The sequence below is a fragment of the Haemaphysalis longicornis genome, unplaced genomic scaffold (genome assembly GCF_048455015.1).
Source record: "Haemaphysalis longicornis isolate Haplotype H1 unplaced genomic scaffold, Haemaphysalis longicornis Haplotype H1 scaffold_10, whole genome shotgun sequence".
In the NCBI taxonomy this organism is placed as follows: Eukaryota; Metazoa; Arthropoda; class Arachnida; order Ixodida; family Ixodidae; genus Haemaphysalis; species Haemaphysalis longicornis.
In genome coordinates this window covers 103,055,458-103,078,250 of record NW_027526204.1, presented here as the reverse complement: position 1 = coordinate 103,078,250, position 22,793 = coordinate 103,055,458, and the positions used below count along the sequence as shown (strand labels likewise).

Genomic DNA, 22,793 nt, shown 5'->3' with positions numbered 1-22,793 from the left:
GCAGGCTTTTAAAGGGGCCACAAAGACAAAATTCAAGTTTGGTTCATTTGAAAGATTGCCATTAGAATAACACCGACAGTACTTTTAATGCAAACTTTAGTCAAACAGGCTGTACAATTAGCAAAAAAAAAAAAAAATGGCCATGCGACTCACTACCTCATTCCCACACTAGAACCTATGACGTATTATGGGCAGCTGTGCGATTGGCTGAGCCCGCCAAAAGAAGACGGAAGTTAGGCAGGGCTTACAAGCTTGCAGAATGAGCTGTTTACGCTTAAATTTAATGCATATTCTTTTATAGCAGTAGGAATAGTGTGGTAAACAATGGAAGTTATTAGCACACAAGTAAACATAGAAGCACGAGTGCGTGCTGCAGACACTATGCCAGTAATAACTGCACAGCTGTCTGGAGCATTGAGTTTGCACTGGCCGACTGGCATTGTCTTCTGTGCCTCCCTTTGTAACGCATACCCAATGTCTCACGAAATGATTACTATTGACTGCAACAAAAATTAGCCACATACAAAGCCGGCCAAAAACAAATCAAGTGTGGACAGCGGTCCTGAGCAGTATCGTGGCGCCATCTGGGAGGACGAATGGTAAATGAGGCAACAAAACATGTTTAGTTCTTCGCTGCACCCATAATTAGCATACTAACAATTGTTTCAAGTACCTGCCATGGATATGTCATTGCCGACGTCACGAAAAACACATTTTAGCGGGAGAATTAAATTTCTGCCTTAAAGGGGCCCTAAATAGCCTTCTAAAGTCGCCATTTCAATCGCGCAATCGCTGGAGTACCCCTTCATGACAACGTATAACAAACATTACACCTCTGTGTAAAGCAGGGGCCGCACAAACATGCAGGAAAGGTAATTTCTTTCTTTACTTGTTTACCTACCGCTTCCTCGCAGCCATAATGCCTCGCTCTGATGTAGTTCTGGCTCTGATGCAGCCTCTATGATGCACGATGCACTGATTCAACTTTACGGCGCCGCTATTGGTGGGCCCCTTTAAATGTTGTAGCCAATCAGCGTTCCCGGCTCTGGGGGAAACGCGAGTGTGGTGCCGGCGAACGGCACTCCGGCACCAGCGGCACGGCGTATCCTTGTAGGGCCCAATGTCGGTCGTCGCTATCCGTCACCAGGCTTAGCTGAGTTTGTAGATATAGCGCGTCATTTACAACGTATGAATAATGCTGAAAAACACGAAGATTCTCTGCGGGTGGAAACGCCACTACACGTGCGACCGCGGTAAACATCTGCCTGCACGGCTGACAAGGAACCGAATGTGCGATGTATGCACAATACGGCAAACACTGCAGCAGCTAAAACTCGTCACCGCCCGGCAGAGCGACACTACTGCTGAAAATGAGTTGATAAACGCATCAGAGGGGGTGATAGTGCAGTGAAAGGATACGCTGGTGATTTTCGTCGCCGCGGCTTCGTAATGCGGTGACTGTATAACTGCGGCGATGCTAAGCCTTTTCCAAGCGTTGAGGCATTGGAGGGACCTGTTCTCCACCACAGTCCCGCATGCGGAAACACTAGCGTGTCGCTAGTCCCGGTGTAAATCTTAATTACTGTCGTGAGTAAGCATGTTGTGTTTGAGACCCCCCTACCAGGCCTTCAAACGCTCGTTTCCCCTATTCTAAAACTGACGTGCCGATGCAACCACGGCCGACACGAGGAGCACGATCACCGGAGCGTCGAGCACCGGCCCCGCTCGGAAGTTGCAGGAGGAGCCTCTGCTGTTAAAAAAAAAAGCGTGATGTACCGCTGAGCGGAGCCAATGGCTGCACGCATCTCGAACCTTGCCCTGTTTCTGTAGGTGTTCTTGTACCTCGCTGGTGACGTCACCGCTTCCACAGTGCTTTGGAGGTGCAATAAGAGTGGAAGAGCTCCCGGCCTTATTGCTGGCCCTTTTTAATGAGCGATAACTCAGCTAATACTCAACGCCTTTAAACCATTTTTGCGGCAGGACGTTCCTTGCATAGTACTCCAGCCTATGCGCACGTAAAATCGCAACCTTTAGAACCCTGTTTAGGGCCCCTTGAAATTCTCTAATTTCTCAGTGATTAAGGCACCATTTTCTGCAGACAAGCGCTGCGGGCACTATAAAACACCAAATGTTTCGAATAAAAAAAAAGTGTATTTTGTCTTCACTGCCCCTTTAAACGGGGCATAAAGACAAAATGCAGGTACGGTCCATTGCTGTCTCGACAACAATGACACCAATTTCATTGCAGACGACAAAGGAATAATCAAATTTAAAGAATGAAGAGGACAGGGGGCAGCCAGCCTTTTTCCAGTGATTTCTCTGCGATGTCATAGAATCTTGTTAGTGTGGATGACAAAGGAATAATCAAATTTAAAGAATGAAGAGGGCTGGGGGCAACCAGCCTTTTTCCAGTGATTTCTCTGCGATGTCACAGAATCTTGTTAGTGTGGGTTGCGGTTGCTCACGCAAGCCAGTACCAAAAAAACATGAGCGGGCGGCTGTGGTGCAGCCTTTTGTTCTGCTTCATCATATCATTTGAATGTGAACATGCAGTAAACACACTGATAGGTGCGTTTCTAGTGCTGCCCATATTACGTGACCTCTGTGAATATTACGTCACTATAGCACAACATTTGGAAGTTTTTGAACCTTTCATTTTTCAAACCAAAACTGTCTTTTGTGGCTGGAATGAGCTGGGTAAGTCACCAAAGCCTAGTTCTTTCAAATTGAACAAAGTCGTATTTTGTCTTCATGCTCCTTTAAGAGAATAATCTGCTAGTGCCTCTGTCAATTAAAATTGAAAGCACTAAGTGAATGTAAGCTTGGGCAGCTAAAAACAGCATTTGAGAATGAGTGTGGTAATGAAATAGGAAAAATATCTTTCGATGTAAGAGCAGGTATGCAGGTTACTACAGCAACTTCTCACCAGGGTGGTTTTTGATGTGATTCTTCAGGTCTGCCTGGGACTGGCCATTAAATGGACACAGGTGACAGCTGAACACATTTAGAGAAGGACCTGGAGGAAGAGTTTCTGTGCAGCCAGTATCTGAACTCCCAGCCCCTTTTGTCTGAGTGACCTCTTCTTTTTCGATGGGGCCTGTGCGAGAGTCACGTAAAAAGTCACTCGGGTCATAACACAAAAGCAATGGCCGCAAGTATGTGCGTACATTTCCTAGCCCCATTTCACTGTGATTTGGGGAACAGAAAGTGCCAAGTTCACAACAGCCCGTAGGTGAAACAGTTTGTTGTCACTTGCATTAAACTTCAATGTGGAGCTTTTACTTAAAAGGCACAGCAACTCTGAGCCAAAACTATGTACCTAATATTGATAGCCTCCATGTTAACTTTTTATACCTAGAAATAGGGCCATGACTGCATCAATCAATACTTTCAAAGGCAAAATCTTACTATAAAGGAAATACGGTCTGTTTGAATCTAATAAAAGCACGCAGTCAGATTTCTTTCAACAAAATACATTTGGCAGGTTCCTTGGCTTTCTTTCGGCAGCAGAGGCTCAGTAGACAAACCTTCGTCCTCCAAGTTAGAAGAAGGCATACTATAGGTGCTCTGCACTGATAAGCAGTCCACAGTGAAAAAATCATGCATGCGCAGCTAAGGAAAGCCCTCTCATCTAAGAAACTGCGGCAACACGAGTTCAATCTTGGTGGTTGTAGGTAAAGGGCTTCAGGCACTTTTCTGGCACCATGCCTGTTGTTTGCGTCGTGCAGATACAGACATAAAAAGAATGATGAGAATCAGTGCAGAAATAAGAAAGCTAATAAATTTTTAAGTCTAAAAGCCCAAACAAATGCGGCACTGGCTACGTCCCACCCAAACGAAGCCTCAAGATATCACACCGCCACACAGGTCCCTACTATTGGCTAAGCTTGCAATATTTTTTATACGCCATTTTGTTGGCCGGACAAGATTAAATAGCCCTTTAAGTCATATTTTTTCTTTAAACTTAAGTTAAGGGGCAGATGGGTCTTTGGGGCCGAAAAACGGTCAAAAAATCGTTTCCTGAAAAATGGCATTTTCGGCATCCATGGCCATTTTTCTATCAGTTTGCACATTTTCTCACCAAAAGGTGTTCCTTTTTCGACTATTCCCTCCCTTCCTTCGTGTCCCTCTCCTTCCCCAACAGGGCATTCATGCCCCCTCTGATAGTAAAGGCATTCCTCCTCCTCCATCAAAAGGCACCATATTGTAAACAGCATTTTAAAGTGCACTCTACAGCTCAGTTTGTGCCAAATTCATTGGCAAAATGGCACTTTTCTTGCAACGTGAAGCTAGCGTTTTGCCGACGAATATCTCGGCACCCAGAGCAGGTACGGCTGTAGTTTTTTTTTGCTTTTGATGTGTGGAGAATACAATTTCGGAAACGAATTTTTCAAGTAGAGGCTTTGGAAAATTATTATTGTGTTCTATTGACACCCCCTGCAAGCCATTTCAGGCAGAGCGCGGGAGTAGTGAAGCTCTGTGTGTTCTAAATGACCCAAAATAGGTAAATCCAAAAGTTCTAACGGTGTATTCTTTAGTGATTTGTCTGCCTAGCGACGTGGTAATCGCCATTCTGTATAGAATGGTTATTTTGTAATTGTGACCCAAGATAATGGCAATTATTCCCTAATTATCTAAAAAAATAATCAACTTGCAAAAAATCCAACTGCAGATTCAAAATAAGCACAAATAACTCTGGAATACTGGGCAGTTTCATTACAATTGGTTAGTAAATAAAAAAAAATAGCCCTAAGACCGTAAAAAATAGCCAATGTTGTTGGCGGTCAACCCAACAACATTGACTGCTCAATTAAATGTTTATTCCTCCTCCTCCTCCTCCCTAAGACCAGCCTGCCCCCTTAACCATAGTCTTGAAAAAAAAAAATCGCACATCTCGCCGTGAACAATGCCGAAGGTGCAAAGCACTGGGACGCAAGTTGCATTTTGTACCCATTGTCGCGCTCTTTGCTACTGCAGTTTGCGCCGCTCTCCTCAGATGGCCGCGTATGGTACTAGAGTGTGCACCGCTTTCGATAGATTTACATTCGCGCTCTTTGCTACTGTAGTTTGCGGCACTCTCCCCAGATGGCCGCGTATAGTACTAGAGTGTGCGCCGCTCTTGATAGATGGCATACAATGCTGTGCGCACGGACAACTCCAGGCAACGGCACGGACATTGCGATGTACTAAAGGGCTTCGCCCCTAAAAAAAAATGAATGAAGACAGTAACAGAGAGCAGATAGTACTGCCCGCTTCGAACATTTGTGTTCCACAGCGTGTTACAACGAACCGCTCTCAGCATTGCCCAGCGTCTGCACCTTTTGCCAAAATGCACGCAAAATCATCTGTCTACGCACGATACACTAACGACTATCCTGGACGGATATCGGCATGAATGGCTGAAGCGGTGTAGTCACCGAGTGCTACATAGTGGACGGCCGAATTTGGGTTTCGAGTCTGCCTGGAGGTTACGGGACATGTTTCTACACTGAAAGGCGCCGCATTATTCACCGCAAAAAATCACATCTTTTTTCTCTAGTGGTAATCGGCTGCCATGACGCAAATTCAGCCAAGCTATTTTTGCTGGAAAGCTGTCGCCCAGGACAACTGTAATTATAGTGGCACATTATATTCATGGCTAGCTTGGCTTGAGCTGGGAGGATTGCAAATGCAAAAAAGTTTTTTATTTATATAAGGGAGCTGTGGCTAAACTGCCTAAATTACGGGGCTAATCTGCAAGATTGGTGCATGAGAAACAAGTGTTATCCCTCCCAGAATTTCTCAAATACAACAAATACTAAACCCAGATAAGTATGTTTGCTGGCGCCCTGGCTTCTGCAAGCTGAATTCTTACAGCCTCTTCCGCTGCCAGAAAAGCCAAATGAAAATTCCCCCCAACTCTTGTTTTGAAGGATTCGAACCCTGCAGTTATTTTTTTTTGCTGAGAGCATTTCCCAAGTTCTTTTCTTAAACCAGGATGTTTTACTGCTTCTTGCCTTCCTATCAACCCATAAGTGACGTTACCATCAAGCCTCAGTAACAAGGCAATGCTCAACTTAGCTTCCCACTTTGAATTAGGCACTCCGTGAGGAACTTTAAAGTGTGGAAAGGAGCTTAGGCCACTGTGGGCTTCAAACTTCCGGAATGTTTCGTTTTATATTGCTGTGTTTTTGCCATGCAGCGTGTGAAAGGAAGTTCAAAGGGAGGCGAGAAAAAAGCAGACAACCAAGAGAAAGATTTTTCGCTACCCTTACTGGTGAAGTGATGCCACGTTATTCAGGTGAGTAGGAACTGAGAAGTGGTCCTCCAGTTTTCAAGTGAGCAGTAATCCATTTGCTTGTATTGTAAATTTAAAAATTAAATAGCACGTTTATTTCTGCACTGATCTTGATCATTCTTTTTGCGTCTATTTCTGAATGACACGAAAAACAGAGTAGTGCCCGAGTATACCTGAAAGGAGAGCGTTGCAAGAGTCTATTAAGGCCTGGCTGCGGAAACCTCTAGGCTTTGCACAACAAAAACCAACTCAACATTCTCAAGCAAAGCAAGTAGTACTACTTCATGTACATAGGACTAGGCACAACATGAAGGTGTCAGAAGGCATCATGTACCTGTGGTGTCTGCTTCATGCAAGCTTGGATGCCTCTGCACACAGGCTTCTGGCAAGCCTAAAAACGAAAAACGTGAAAAAAGCATGTCAAGCGACGTGTGCCCTATGATGTCAGAGTAATCTACGCAGGGAGGCATATGTTCATCAGACAGGCGGATTTGTAAATGACAGGGCATGTGAGCATTACTTATCACTAACCAACAAGATGAGCACAAATTTACCAGCGCATGGCGAACAGTATAAATGCGGGACTTTTTTTGGCAATTCTGGGCAAAAGTTACTAAAGTGTGGCCCGGGGGTTTTTAAAAGCATAATGCATCAAGAATAAGGGTGAAAAGTGTAACCAGTGACTCATCAGTGCTTTTGCATTGACAGAAAGAATGCCAAGGAAGGGAAACGGGACAATGGGATACGTCATTTATTCTTCATGATACAGATATTGTTTTTGAAATGTTTGAAAGATAGTGGATTGATTGATTTGATTTATTATGGGGTTTAACATGTCGAAACTACAAAGGCGATGAGGCGCGACGTAGTGGAGGGCTCCAGATTAATTTTGACCACCTAGTTATCTTTAACATGTACACTCTTAGGCAAAAAGGACTAAAAGTTCGTCCTTTCGGGGACTAACGGCCTCTGCCACAATCATTAGTCCCTTTGGGGACTAACTGCGAGGGGACGAACGGTTAGTCCCCAACCCGGATGGTCCGTTCCGATACTCCCCAAGGACGAACTGCGTAGAGTGCAGAAAAAAGAAAAAAACTGCAGCACCGGCAGGGATCGAACCCATGACGCCCGGAATTACACTCAAGAAACCCGACGCGCTATCCGCTAGACCACGCCGCCGGGTGGTAACCGCGGTAGATAATATTCAATTGTACAGCGTGTAGTTCTGTGCATAACGCAACAGATCCATTGCAATTTGTGCCCAAATTTTTATCTGTGCAAGCGAACATGACCGCGTTTTGCGCCTTGCGCTTTGCGCTTTGCTAGGTTTAGGGACTATTGCTCAGTTCGATTCGAAGTAGAGCCTCACAACCATAGTTTTTTCTCGTAAATAACAATCAACTCGTCGTCGCCTAGTTGAGATAGGTAGCTGGGCGATCGGACGACTCATTTGTTTCCGCACAAATTAGCGCAAGCTAAGTGCTTTCTTAGTGTTCGATACATATGTTAAGTGCTCTATGTAACGTATGTGAAAGGTGTCAACTGTGTGAGTGTCAGAAAAAGGAAATATGCGATATTTTCCTGCATCGGCGAAAGCGAATTCGGTGTTGCTTAGCCTGAATTCTTCAAATTCGCGTCGCTAGACGATTGCGACAGGGAAATGCAACCGGGTTTTACAGCAGTTGCAGCATTGTCATAGCTTTGGTGCCCAAGGCAATTATGTACCGAGTGTAAAAGATAACTTCGAGACGCTTACCAGTAGCGAGCATTTTTGTTTTGCAGTTGTCATCAGCAACATGCGTTTTTTTCTTGTCTGTTAAACATATACATATTCATTACGCTCAGCAATCCACTTTTGCTATTGTCACTAATTTTTGCGTTACTGTTAAGGCGCTTGAAAGCTTTCATTGGCCGTTATTACCTCGCACGAATCGTATGCAACACAGCGTATCAAAATAACCTCGCCGAGAAGCGTATGACAATCGCTCTTCGCCGCTCCTTGCCATTACCCGCCGCTCTACTAACCTTAGGCGATTTTCTTATACCTAACATCAATATTTTCTCTAGTGGCACCATCTAAAGCACCCAGTGACTTCAATGGCTTGTGTTTTGGAAATATAAAACTGTTCGCAGACATATGCACGAAAGGGCAACGACGACGCCATTAGGGGATTAACGACGCAGCAAAGAGACTAACTGCATGCGTTTCGTCTTCCCGTTACTCCTTATAGATCGGCAGGGACGAACAGTTAGTCCGAATTTATGCACACGGCACGTACCCTGCCGCAGATACTCCCCTTGAAGATGAACGGTCGCCCGCGAAGACTAACGGCTGTATTTTAGTCCCTATTTTAGTCCTTTTTGCCTAAGAGTGTAGTGTTGCCACCTGCCCGGTTTTGGACCGGCCCGACCGGTTTTTTATACAGCGGGCTGGTTGCCGGTCCATACTTAAAACCGGCTGTCACTGGCAGGTTTTTTGGCCCTCTTGCCGTGATTATGTTTGTTTTGGCATTTTATAAGCGTAAATTTAACAACTAAGACGCTAAATATGTGTCGACAAGCTGCGCAGACACACGAGCAGAGAAAATACGCGGGCGAGTGCGCTGCCTTAGATGGAGGGGGACCTAAGATAGGAACAAAACAACGAAATGCTGCCGCCGCGGTCAGCAATTGCGGTTACTTTTCAGTGTAGCACATACAGAGCAATAACCAAGCTCTCAATCACTTTCAGTACAAAAGCTATGTTGGTTTTTCTCTAAGAAAACGCTACAATAAATGGCACTGCATGTCAAAAAACATGGCGTCTTTTTTTCAACACAAATTAAATATTCTACATACCACGCCCCCCCCCCTCCCCGAAGGGTCGTTTTTTTGGGGAGGGGGAGGGGGGGGAAGGTGGCAACCCTATTAACGTGCTCCAAAATCTGAAAAACACCAGCTGCGCAGTTTTGCTTTTCACCTTGATCAGAAAAGTGGGCGCCGCAGCCGGGACGAAAGATAGTAAAGAAAAACACGCTCACAAAGCGGGACCTAAACCCACTACTTCAAGAATACCGGTCTTGTGCAACACCACTACGCTACCTAGGAGGCTGTGCTGCTCTCCACTTTCTTGCTACAGTAATTGACCTCTGCCCTTGGTGGTGGTAGCCAGCACCCCTCCAACAACTCAGAATGAAGGGGACCTTCCTTTTAAACCCCGAGCTGTGACCCAAGCGTCTACGACATGTCGGAAGCCATTCATTAGAACATACGGGAGCAACATATAACCCAAGCTTGTATGGTAGTGCATAGCTAAGACCGAAACCAACATGCGAGAAAAGGAAAAGAAAACCTATGCAAATAATTGTAGAAACGTCTCACCAGGGTGTTCTTTTATGTGATCAAGCAGGATGGCTTGGGAGTCTGTGGTGAATGGGCAACAGCGGCAGCTGAATTGCACAGGCGCCTCATCAGTCCCAGGTGATTGTGGAGTAGCATCCATCCCACTGGCCAGTACATCGGCTTCAACTCCTTCCGGCATGGCCTCTTCATCTTCTACCTTAACCACAACTGCTTGCACGTGGCGGGATAGGGCACCTGAGTCAGAGGACAAGAATATCAGACTCAACACTTCATTTCATTTACCTTGGGCAACTGCCAATGACGCATAGGGGGGAGCACCATGCAAAAACGGAAATAACCCAAGGAAACCGCAGCACACAACATTTTTGCACTGTTCTCATCACCTCAAGTAACACATACCATCATCAGCACACATTTACAAAGAATGAGATTGCCAATTTCAGTTAGCTTTGTTCACCATTGCAGCCCAGACACTGTTGTGTGCACCTGAGCAGTTGTGAAACTAAACTGTTCTCAAAATTCACACACCTGAGGCCAGGCGGCCGTTGAAGTAAGTAGTGCAAAATCATGCTCTCACAATACACAAGCTTTTGTTCACGACTACATAGCCTAGCTGCAACCTCTGTTCTGTACAAGGGCGATCGAGTTTATTTGGCACATTCAAAGAGACTTTATGTACAGCAGGCAGGCTGCCCACTTTGAGAGGCCCTGTGCGATAGCAGGAAAAAAAGGTAGAGTTTATACAAATGTATACACAGATCTGTCGAGCATTGGGTTTGCATTGCATATAAATATTGCTGTAGCAGCACACACCGCCGCCTTTAGTGTGTCACGTCTAACATAGACAGTGCTAGGGTGACCAGCATCATCAGTGTACAAAGAGTGGGCTAATAAAGCAAGCTCCTGGGCGAAGCTGGGTAGTTTTCCCACTGGAAGTTTATGATGTGGTGCATCTCTTGGGGCTATGGGCTCTGCCTGGGCCGTTCCTCAACATACCTGCCCGGCCACCACCAATAATGTTCACCTTGGGATACGCAGTACAGCTTACTACGGCCAACAAGGCACTCAACCATCCTTATGCAAACACTACCACACATGGCCACTATAAGTGAAAGCAGTGAATCTACAGCAAGCGTTGCAGTGCTCTCAAGGATGTCGTGACATTGTTAAGTTTCACTGTTCACAGCAGCAAGCTTCCAGCCAGCAATGAGAAACTTTTTTTTGGAGAGATAATACGCAAAAAGAAAAGCTACTTTTCAGCAAGATATGTTGCACTGCACAAGAATTTGTGCACAGTGAGTGCACTGAAGCTGCAGACCAAGGGGGAACAAACGCAGTTACTGCACACTGCAGTTGTCAAGAGGCAAGTGTCAAAGTCGTGGCTGTCATTTCCTTTTTCCAACATTGCTATTTTTTCAAAAATCAAGCCAGCTGCTGGCTGAGAGAGGGTGCACACTGCTTTTCGAACAAGCTTCAGAACTCGTGGCAAAAAATTGATGCCCGAGCTGCCTTGCTATAACCAGTTTTCAAAATTTCACTTTGTAGCAGCAACAACAACTTAATTGAAAGCTCCAACCAAATAATGTTCACAACCCTTGCAAGTAAAACTCCTCGCTATCGTTCGACTCAACAAAAGAAAGAACAAGGGGGAAGGAAAGGTTTTATGTGCTCATGTATGTAACCCTTCCACGCAAGTGAAACATGCAAAGCAAACTGTGCAAGAGAGGCTCATAAGGGACAAGCTTCACGAGTACTACATAAGGCATTGTTGCCTAAAAATGCAGCAGACACAAAAATATATTTTGTTATTCTACTTGGCCGTCTTGTCATCAAAGCTACACTTCGCTCGTGAGTGTGTTGCTGTGGAGGGCGATAAATTAATTTAGACCATTTGATATCTTTTACAGTGCCCAGGACTCCTAACAATAGTGCTTTTGCAGTTAGCCTCATGACAAATCCAGCAGGTGCAGATTAATACCTTGAATTTTAGCAGTATTAAAATGCAAAGTACTAATCTGATTAAATTACAGGATTGATTGAACTACAACCGCATGAAAGGACCACCGTTGGCATATGAACAATTGAGTGAAATCTAATGCTGACATTTTCTTTTCATGGTTTCATGTATATCCCAAAAGAACTGTGCGTCATGTAGATTTCTGCAGGCCTGGCACTTTACAATGCCTCCACACGCCAATGGGGCATGTATTGTTGCATTTAAAAAAAGCCTACCAAAGATCACAAAAAGCCAGTCAGGGCTAGCTACAGAAATTCATGAAGCGCTTCGGCTTTAGCCTCGTCGTCGAACCTCAATCGCCCATAAGTTGCACGGTGATTTTGAAGAGAAACTGATTGAGTTCCAGCACCGCATCTCCATGTTCAATAAATGTGTTTTCTTTTTGTGAACGCTGACCTCGCCTTTTTGTTTGGCCTACATTCGCCGTAAGTTTTTTTTTTCGTGGCTTCGGACTTTCGGGGGTCGGCTTAGAATCGGGGCCGGCCTAGATTCGAATAAATACAGTATACGTGAAATGACATAAAAGGCAATGAAGGTGACTGGTGTAAAGGGCCAGGGTTTTAACATGCATGGTAACTAATGAGGTGTAAAAACCTGACATCGCTACGAAACTTAAAAGTACGCTTGTGGGTGATTATAGGGTCGTCCCCTAAAAAGTATGATGGGATTAGTGGAATGTGTTGTCTTTATAGTTGTGCAAAGTGTTTGTGTCGTGTTGTTTCTAGTGCCTTGCATTGTATGATAGGTAGACTAAAGTTTAAGGTGCACAAATGACAGAAAGGTAGTCTGTACCTTTTGCCCTGGGAGCCGCTGCTGCACTTGAAGTCGGTGCTGGCCAAGCAGGCAGGCTTCTGGTAGAGCTCGTTTCCCCAGCTTCATGATCTCCACTAACTGAACTCGCACAAGACGTCCCGGAGTATTGATCCGAGGCAGCAATGCACTTGTATCGCATGTGGCGCCACGGATGGCTAGTATCTGTAACTGTACGAGCAAAATAAGAACATTTGTAAATGCCAAAATGCGGCAGTGAGTGTGTTTAAACAGACAACACAGCACACCTTGAAAGCAACAACAACAACAACAACAAAAAAACCTCCCCGGATTGTGCCTACCCTCACGGGTCGCTTTTATGCTTCTGTAACTTCTGTGCCAGATGCAAAATTTTGGTTGCAGTATTGTTTCGAATTGCATCCAAAATGGCCCGACAATTCCACTCTTTCATCTGCTGGTCAACAGTCTGAGCTATTAAACGATGAAGCTATCCGTTCGGATCTTCAGAAACAAACAGCTGCACACTGTTTACAAGCCCACTTTGACGCTTCATTTTCTTTTTTGTGTGACAAAGGAATCCACCGGCATGCGTAACTGACTAAAAAAATGTACTTGAACCAGAGCGGAAATTTAGGCTGGAGAGAATATTCATCTTGCAACATACACAACAGTACACAACAAAGAATAATTGCATGAATACTGCCTTTCAGCTCATTTTTAACATACATACATACACAGGCAGGTAATACCACCGATATGTTAACGCCAGACACTAAAAAATGCAAAAAAATAAAAACAACGTCAACACTATGATCCGGCAATCACTGTGCCCCAAAAGCATCAAGGTAGCTGATTTCTTTTCATGCGGAGCAAAGTTGATCACACAATCTCCTGCGTGTGCCTCCCTAATGTTGATTTCAAAGCAAGTGCCTGCAGCGAATGCCTGAGGGAGCAAATGTTGAAATTTAACCAGTTTGCCCCTGTGTGGTAATACATGTGCTGGGCCAAACTGAACCCTTGGAATTGGAATGGTACCCTTCCACTGGCAGTATCTCACACTTGCATTTCTGAGTGGCATGCATGGAAGTATGTCTTGCCAACTTCTTTCGTAAGCAAAAGTCACACCTATACGGCCTTTTTGCTGCATCAGCACAGGTGTGCTTTGTTATATGAACTTTGTTACTGGATGTGTAAGGGCACAGATGGCCAGAGAAAGGCTTCATGTCACTTGATGTCACTTCAGTCCCTGTAAGTGATGCCACAGTAGAGGCAAGCCAATGATAGAGATATTTTCTGCAATGGGTTCATTTTTGCTGCTTCAAGTTGTAGATGACGGCCCTGGATTTTGACGAGCCCCATTGCCACAGACAAACACCGCGATTTTTGTTGCACTTAACAGCAATAAAAGAAAATTAGATTTATTTTACTTTTTGCATCACAATTTCACTTCCTTCCTTCAGGTGCCTTTCAATCACCAATGCAAAGGGGTCCACAGGAAGAGGGCAAGAAAGCTGGGCGCCACCCGTCTAGCATTTAATGGAATGAGCATTGCTTTTTCAAGCGTGTGGCCAAATTCAGTGTTTAGTTTGTTTCAATGATGCCTAAAAATTACAAAGGTTTTATGCGGTCTCCTTTTACACATTAGCTTCCTTGGACACAAAAAATCATCGCTGTAAGTTTAGAGCGAGAAATGTCAGGTTTAAAAGGACCTTAAATGCAGTATAATTTTCTGTTTTTCACTAAAAGAATGAACCTTTTCTAGCTCTTCTGGCCTTCCTTCGACAACCAATCGTGCTTTGTTTGTTTAAAAACAAATAAACCTTACATGCCTCCCATATTAGTCATATCATTATGAATGTCTAAAAATTGGCCATCTTTGCTCAGCAGAGTTAGTGCTTGGAGTGAACTCAGGCCTAGTACCAACGAGCCAACGAAACCTGTGCAATCCTTCCAACGAAAGAACCTGTACAAAATGCCTTCCCTGCCAAAGAAAAAAGCCCTGCTAATCCCGCTCCCCACTTGCGATCCGCAACACCACAGATCGCATATTGGAAATGTGAATGTGACAGCAATGCTCATTTTTCTGCTTTTGGCATTTTCTGTGCCACTGGACAATGGCTGCTGCCACCACAAGTGGTATGCTCCTAATCATAGCATGGTAATCTACTGATACAGGCCTTCTGCCTTCAAAATATCGCTTCTCTTTAAAGAGAGGAGGTTGCGATCATGATCATCACCATCATGGTCATCATGATTGTGAACATGGGATTGGTCAAGAAGCTAAGCAGGCATCCATCACTGTCATTACCACACTCACATGGGATTGTCCAAAATGCTAAATTCTTACTGTCACATGACCACAAGCAAGAATGTTAGGCTTAAAAGGGCTATAAAGACAAGATACAACCATGTACAATAAAAAAAATGGCCTTTGGTAGTTAACGCAGCCCTATTCCAGCATGAAAGATGTTTTTTTTAACAAAAGAAATAGAAGAAACACCCGAAAACATTGAAATTTCCCCAACACGATGTCAGCAGCGATATTAATTGAGTGAGAAGTGACACAATAGAGGGAACACAAAAAACGGTGCAAACTACGTGCTAACCCTCAAATGATACTTTCGCATAAGTAATATGGGGCATGTACAACAGGGAATGCCAGCATGATGCCATCACCTCCTGAGGGTACGTGCCATGTGCAGTAGACAGCCCTTTGAACTAACGATGGCAGCATTTTCCCACAGTATCCTGCACTCATGCACCTGAGCAAGTCAGCCGTCTTCGCTGAGGCCTGCCACGCAGTTACCTCTGCTGCCTGGCCTCTCCATTTCCTGTTGAGTGCCACACCTCATAAATAGGTGCATCACCACCTTGCTGCTAATGCCGGTGTCTATCGGGATGCAACAATACAATAAAACAGAACTAGAGGCTCCTTGAAATGCCTAGTCATGTTTCTTGACGATGGCTCTACCGTAAAATTCCGAGCAAGCGCCCCCCCCCCCCTCCCCCACCCCCACCACTTCAGTGCTAATTTCAAATTTCCGTGCCGTTCCGAAAAAGCGCCCCCCCCCCCCCCCCCCCCCCTTCCTCCCCAACGCATCCTTCAACACAGTTCTCACGCACCGCGCGCAGGCAACACTGGCTTGCCGGATCCAGTCTAAGAACCCAATCCAATCCTACTTCAACTTCGCATCCCGAACGCTATGTGCCAATTGTTTCTTTGTTTTGGCGGTGGTAGGTCATGCATTCGTACACAGTTGCAAAGAAAATCGAGGTGATCCGATGGCACCGAGAGCACGGGAAAAACGTGCACCAGACCTCTCGCACTTCAAGCTCGACCGAAAGAGCGTACAGGAATGGGAGAAGAATTTTGACAATCTCCTGCAGCAAAACTTTGGAAAAGCAAAACTTCGACGGAAGCTAAGCAACGGCGCCCTGGTGTTTAGCGAATACGTGGACGATGCGCTGTTCGAGTTCTTAGAGCGCGAAAGAAGCGCGGGACGCGCCGTTAGCGACCGGCTGCTGTCTGAAGAGGCTGTGGAAATAGCAAACAGCATGCAGTTGGGTAACTTTGTAGCTTCCAGCCACTACATAAGCAGGTGGAAGGAGCGGTTCGGCGTTGCAATACGCCGCGCCACAGAGCCAGAGGACGCCCGAGGAATATGTAGAGGCAGTAAGTGCCTTCCGGACTTCCACGAACTCCCTGCGATGGCGAAACGACTACACGCTGTACATCGCCAATATGGATCAGACGATGGTGCGCATTGACAACCCCGCCAACTGGATAAACAATGTGGTCGGCGAAAGTGCCATTCGCATCGCGAACACCGGATGTGCCCGGCGAGGCTTCACGGTCGCCCTAGCTGCACGCGCCTTCGGCCACAAGCTCCCGGCGTTCGTGATCTTCAAGGAACCAAGCGGCAAAATTCCAGCCACGTCTTTTGCGTGTCTTCGCATACCAGGTGAGAATAATTTTATTTTTTTGATGGGGGTGAGGAGTCGCGATGCTGCCGAGTTCATTCTAACACCGCCACTAACAACGGGTGGATGACTTTGGAAAAGCTGCAGGAGTGGCTCTCAAGGGTTTGGGGCCCAAACGTCGATGATGTGCGGCGGTTACTGGTACTGGACCAGGCACCCATCCACAAAACTGAAGCTGCAAGAACCGCTTTCTAGCAGCATGATACCGACGTGCTCTACATGCCTGCGGGGTGCACAAGCATCCTGCAGCCGGCTGACGTATACTGGAACAAGCCGTTTAAGTCAACCCTGCGGCGCTTGTGGAAGGAATACATGCGCAAGGAAGAGAGGACGCCAAAAGGCAACTTCAAGAAGCCGTCGCAGCAGCAGGTCCTTGATTTTGTTGCCGAGGCGTGGGCTGCTGTCCCGGAGGAAACAGTGGCGTGCTCCAAGGGGTGCGGCATTGCAAACGCACTCGACGGCTCCGAGAACGGCGGGCTGGCAGATGTCAGAGCCGTGGCGCCAGAAGACCGGGGCGGACTGGAAGCCGAGTGCGCCGAACTCTTTTTTGCTACAGACTCTGAGGAGTCTTTCGACGGTTTTGAAAGTGACGAACCGCAGTAAGATCAAGCCATGGCACCCGAAGATCCAGTCGCAGCAGAGTGCTGCGAACCTGTTTTTTTTCAGCAGAATGCTGCAAACTTCTTTTTGCTGCTAAGTTTTTCAATGGTTTCCAAAGTAACTAACAGTAACATCTTTTGCATAATAAAGTTCATCTTCCTAATGAAAGTTTAAAACCACGCGCACTGCGCTTTTTTTTCGTAAAAACAATTGTCGCTGCCATCTTGAATTTCGGTGCCATTCCGGGATAGCGCTCCCCCCTCCACTTTGCCGGTAATTCCGACATGCTGGGGAGGGGGGGGGGGGGTGCGCTCGCTCGGAATTTTACGATAGTCAGCAGCCACTAAGTGCACAAACAAGATTGTGCGACTACACCGAAAGATTGCCAAAAAGTGGTTAGGGAGTCGACACTGCTTCATCCTTTCTTTCATACCTAGATTATTTGCTCGAAGTTTGTGATAAAATTAGTGTCACTGTTATTGGGACAAAGCAGTCTTTTCATGAAACCAGCTTGGTTCTTGCAAAGGAGAGAAAGGGTAGAAAGGCAAGAGCACACACGAGCTGTGCAAGATAGTGCATCGTTATCTACACAAGTGCATGACAAGTCCGAACGCTTTGCCTACATACTGCAACCTGCAGCAGGCGAGAGAAACATCCGTGTGGGAGCACCCACACGTCCGCGTATGAACGGTGTGTATAAAGGGAAAGAAAATCCACCAGACTCAGAGGTGTAGTCCAAGCAGTGGAGCCATAACAGCTGTGCTGACTGCCAATTCTGAGAATCGAAACATTGGAATGATTGTCCACCTAATCTTTTTTTTTGTCCAGCTTTTCCCTCCTACAGCCCGTGTGTGAAAAAGATGCATTTTGCGGCAAAAGAAAACCTGGGTGTGGTGCAGCTCCTGCTTTGGGTCATTTTACTGGTGAGAAACAAACTGCACCAGATTGGGATAATACCAATATTCATGATAAAGACACCCATCGCAGTGCATGACTTGGGGCTTTGAGGAGGAGGAGGAGGAGCAAAACTTTATTAACAGTGAGCGGGGTCCTTTCACTTTGGGTTCGTGGGTTAGCGGGTTCGTGGGGGGGGTAGGCATTCACTTCGTCTGCAGCCCGTTGGAGGCGGTCCTACACGGTTCTTACCAACCCTTTGCTTACCCAGATAGTGATATTATCGGCGTAAATGTCGTGTTTGATGTCTGGGATTTTGTTCAAATATTTTGGCAGGTTTATCAGGGCTATATTGAAAAGTAGTGAAGATAGGACAGTGCCTTGCGGTGTACCCCTACTTCCGCATGTCAAGGGGCCGGATCGGAGGTTGCCCACCTTGATGACAGCTTGACGGTCATAAGAAAGTCGCGAACACATCTATACATTTTTTTGCCACAGCCTAGGTGACCAAGGTTCATTAAAATGGTGGCATGAGCAATGTTGTCAAAGGCCCCCTTGAGGTCTAGTGTGAGGATGGCCTTGGGTGTGGTCTTACTGGCTGATCTGAAGATGTCGGTTTTCAGTTGTAGTAGGATGTCTTGTGTTGAAAGTTGTAGATGAAGCCCGAACACCGTATCTGGCCTTTGTTCAGTTCTAAATATCTTTGCAGCCTGTCTAGAACAACGTGCTCCATAACCTTCCCGAGGCAGGAGGTGAGGGAGATCGAGTGGAGGTTATCGACGCACGGCGTCTTGCCTGGTTTTGGGAGAAATCTCACCTCTTCCTCCTTCCATGCAGTCAGGAGGATGCTGGCTGTCCAGCACTCATTCATTTAAGAGGTCAGGGCAACGATGGAAGCATCATCTGGGTTTGCCAGTGCCTTGTTGGTTATTTTGTCCATACCCAGTGAAGTGTTTCGCCGGATCTTAGCCAGGGCCGCTTTCACCTCAGCCGTTATTGGCTGATCAAGAGTGGAGTTCGGAGATCCAGTGTATGTCGGTGCAGGATCCTAGACAGGTGACCGGGAAATATTTGCTCTTCAGGGTACACATGGTCTTTTTCAGAGCCTGGGAATTGGTGTACGATAGTGCACGTCGTCTTTAGTTTCTCCCCTGCTCTTGGTGGGGTCTATAAGGCATCTAAGAATGTTCCATGTCTTAGGAGTGGTGAGTCATCTGTTGAAGCTGTCACACTTTTAGCCAATTCTGGCGGCTAAGGTCTGCCGCACATGGACCACTTCCATGTTTAGTTTGGCGATTCTTAAGCTGAACTTCGTGTTATGTCTTTGCTTTCTCCGTCTCAAGAGTAAGCTGCGCCGGGCTTCCCAGAGATGAAGCGATTGTCTCCCGCCGGTGCTTGATCAGACATTTGAATTTTCTTAGTGTGGTGCATAATGTCGTTGCATAATTCCTTCGTCCATGCACGTGTCTTCCATCGTGTTGGTCTGCGCTTGACTTCTCTTTTTCTTTATCGTGCCGCAGTCTGTTAATTTTGCTTCTATTTTTCTGCTGTAGTATTCTAAACAATCTTTTCCCTCAAGCCAGTATTGTACTTTATGAAGCTCCATTTTTTTATTAATGCCTGAATAGAGATGCTTAGACAAACCCCACCTAGTAAGGGTTTAATTTTATGTGTGCAAATCAAGACAAATTACAGTGGACCCTCAATTGTATGTTTCCCCGAAACAGTGTGAAAACGTCATTGACGGGAGTGTCGTATAATTAAGGGAACACTAAAGGCTGAATGAAATTGCATTTTAACGAACAATCATACGTTTCGGAGCTCTTTCGGCTTTTGTTCAACAAGCAACGATGCATTATTTTCTGAGAAATAAGAAAACAAAGCTGGCATTTCTTTCACCTGCTCTCTTTCATTTTTCTCGTGACGTATCCATTGCGTCACAAACTAGAAGCGAGACACTGGTGCGGTCTAGGCGCTCTCATGCTGGCCGCAGTAGCTTTCACATCCGCAAGCCATGGCCGATGCCGACGTTACTTTAACAGAGCAGGCTGGCTTTCACTTTTATTGTCTGTCACGAACCAAACAGAAAATGCTTTTTACGGCTCCAGCAAACGTTGTGCCCGCCTACACCGAACGCCCAGACTATACGCACACCACGACGAAAGCAGCGACAAGCACCGTTTCAAATATCGCGCAAGAGCGGCTGCCCGGCTAGGTGTCGCTCAAACAGCAGCTTTCATCTCAGCTCATCTGGCGATCACGTCCATCTCATTATCTCTTTTACACAACGCGCCAACCTGGCAGGAAATACACACTCGCTTCCCACAGCCATCTCGAGTTCTCTTCGTGGCCAAAGCTCCGGATGGCCCAAAAATAACAAGGGTACAGTGAACTATTCTAGTTCACTCTAACATGGGTAGAGCTATGCACACACGATTTATGAATTGTTTACCAACAGCGGCTTGCAGCAAACGGAAGAGACAAGTTCGGATCAGTCAGATAACCCCCTGCAGTAAGTACCCTAACCATTCACGGGCGATAAGGTTTGAACCGGGAGCAGGAACGCCTTACCAATAGCAACATCCGTGTGCGGAGAACAGATTAGAAGCTCAGACAGGTCGCTTAAACACCTGCAGTGCATCTTGTTCCTTTTGCCACTTCTTGCCAAAGATATTGCTCGCAGAAGCTCAGTCCTTTACCGTGGTAGGTTACTGATTTCGCTAATTGTGCACCAATGCTTTTCCAAAACAAAACTGAAAGCATGATGCCTGACAAGCATGAGGGGAAGCAGCCTGTCTCACGGTGTTCAAAATCTGTTGCCTGCGTTTTTTAAAATTACGTCAGCTCACGAAAAACATTAATTTACATTTATTTCATTTGCTAAAACCACTTTGGAACTGTTTATTTTAGGAAAAACCACCTTTCTAGATGCTTCTCCAACGAGCCCTCGCTGTGCACAAATATTGTGACGTCACAAACCGTAGCACCCGAAAGTGTGCAGGGCGTCGGCACCCATTTTGACGTTTCTGGCCTTAGGCATGACATGCTCGTTGAGAACTTATAAAAAACTACCATATTTACCATGCAACTTGCGTACCCATGTAATCTGCAAACACTTACTTTAAATTGCGTCATGCGCAATTTGCGAGCAACTCACTTAATCCCGAATTCCAAGAATACCGGCACATCTTGTGTGCTCCAAGGCCATTCTGCACTACCTTGCCAGCTGTGCGCTACATGCGCAATATAAACTTCAGAAAGCTGATAGGGCCAAGGATGACAAAAGTGTGACAAAAATGTGACTGCCATGACTACATCAAGCCATGCCAGAGCAGGGAAATACACTTCCATCCGTTATTGGCGGAAACGGAAGCAGTGACTGCAGTGAGAGCTAGCAGTAGCTGCATGTTTTTTTACCCCTTCTTCAGTATTTAGATCTTATCACCAAGTGTCAGGGCCGTTCATTTTCAAGCACCATGCAGCTAGCTTTTTGCTGATAAATGAAATAAAATGATGCAGACATTAGCAAGGTGCCTACATAAAAGAAAAAAGGCGAATCCCACACTTGGGTGGGAATCAACGTAAAGAAAGCTTTGAAACCACGCTGCTTATGCTTCACGGCTGCTGTGCATTCTTGTTCCGTTTGCTGCTTGTGGTTGTAGTGTTCCTCATATTGCTCATCTCCCACTGCCGCCACGTGTTATTGTTCCACTAATCACTTCTGGGCATAGTGCTTACAACGCTCGTCGTCTTTTACGGCCGCCACAGGTTGACACCTTGCTTCACGTCTTTGAACCAGCATAGATTTACAGCCTGTACCATGTTTTACTGCGTACTGAAGATGCTTGTGTTCCATATCGTGCTTGTTGTAAGCCTGGGTGTCCACAACACTGGGAACCTCCACATGTTATGCACTCCTTCTGCATACCTGGCCAGCATGTTTGAGATACTAGCAAAATGCCAGCTGCAATGCGGAAAGATGTGCATAGGCAAGCACCACCTGGTGGGGTTGAAGAAACTCAGCGTGTGTGAGCAAGACAACAGCAGAGCTCAGTAAGTCGGTAGCAGGTACAAAGAAAGCTTTACTTTAAAAAATTAGTGCCCTTCCAATCTGTGAAGAAGAATGACCTGCAAAGCTGGACGCAGTCCACGGAGTGCACGAAACAAAACCCGTTCATCGTATTTTGTGATGGAGCATATTTCCTAGCCAATTAACTGAATGAACTTCTGACGGATCCAAGCTTTGTTCTTGCAGATAAACATGGAACTGCCTGTGTCCCTCCCGCGTCGTAAGCATCTTACTGTTTGTGGAAGGCCGGGTTCAGATTGTTGCCACAACTGTTGCAATAACTTTAAAGAATGACTTCATTTCACGTCTAAGCCAACCTAACTGCCTGATATGGCATTTTTTTAGTCCATAGATCACGATACAGGTTTTGCGTCAGTAATCTGAACATAGCCTAACACACAAACCCAATCTGCTCGACCACTAAGGACTCTGGACTGGTAACATTGGGCCGCTTGACATACGCGTTTAAATCTCGCACCAGCACAATGGACATGCCATCCATCACTACGAGCATAAAACCTATAGCTGTGCGTGCACGCTTCCCCTCCTTTCCCCCACTACAAACCTGCGCACACATAAACCGGCAACAAGTCATGAGTGCATGCTTAGAAGTGACAGACGCCGTTGAAAATTTCCCCCGAAAGCCCTCTGAAGAAGTGATATTGGCTCACACCGGCGTTCCGAGCGGGCAATTTGCTGTTCATCCGGTATGGATTCGCCGCTACTCCACAAGCTGAACTTGAGGCGGTAACGGCAGTGCCAGAAGCATTTCATTGTTTTTGCACCCATTCGCGCTTGTGTTCGGGCCAACACTTTGACTCTTGCTCTTCTTCCTCCACACA

The 22,793-nt window shown here is 46.0% G+C and overlaps 1 protein-coding gene across 2 annotated transcripts in view; it reads right to left on the bottom strand.

The window, feature by feature from the left end:
* Positions 1 to 22,793, bottom strand: part of LOC144158993 (uncharacterized) — a 48,431-nt gene that overhangs the window by 21,151 nt on the left and 4,487 nt on the right. For both annotated transcript variants that reach the window (XM_077690216.1, XM_077690215.1), the window contains exons 2-5: positions 12,429 to 12,617; positions 9,638 to 9,853; positions 6,612 to 6,668; positions 2,927 to 3,097 (exon numbers count right to left, since the gene is read on the bottom strand). In XM_077690216.1, coding sequence (XP_077546342.1) covers positions 2,927 to 3,097; positions 6,612 to 6,668; positions 9,638 to 9,853; positions 12,429 to 12,617 — 633 coding nt within the window. The remainder of the gene's footprint in view (positions 1 to 2,926; positions 3,098 to 6,611; positions 6,669 to 9,637; positions 9,854 to 12,428; positions 12,618 to 22,793) is intronic.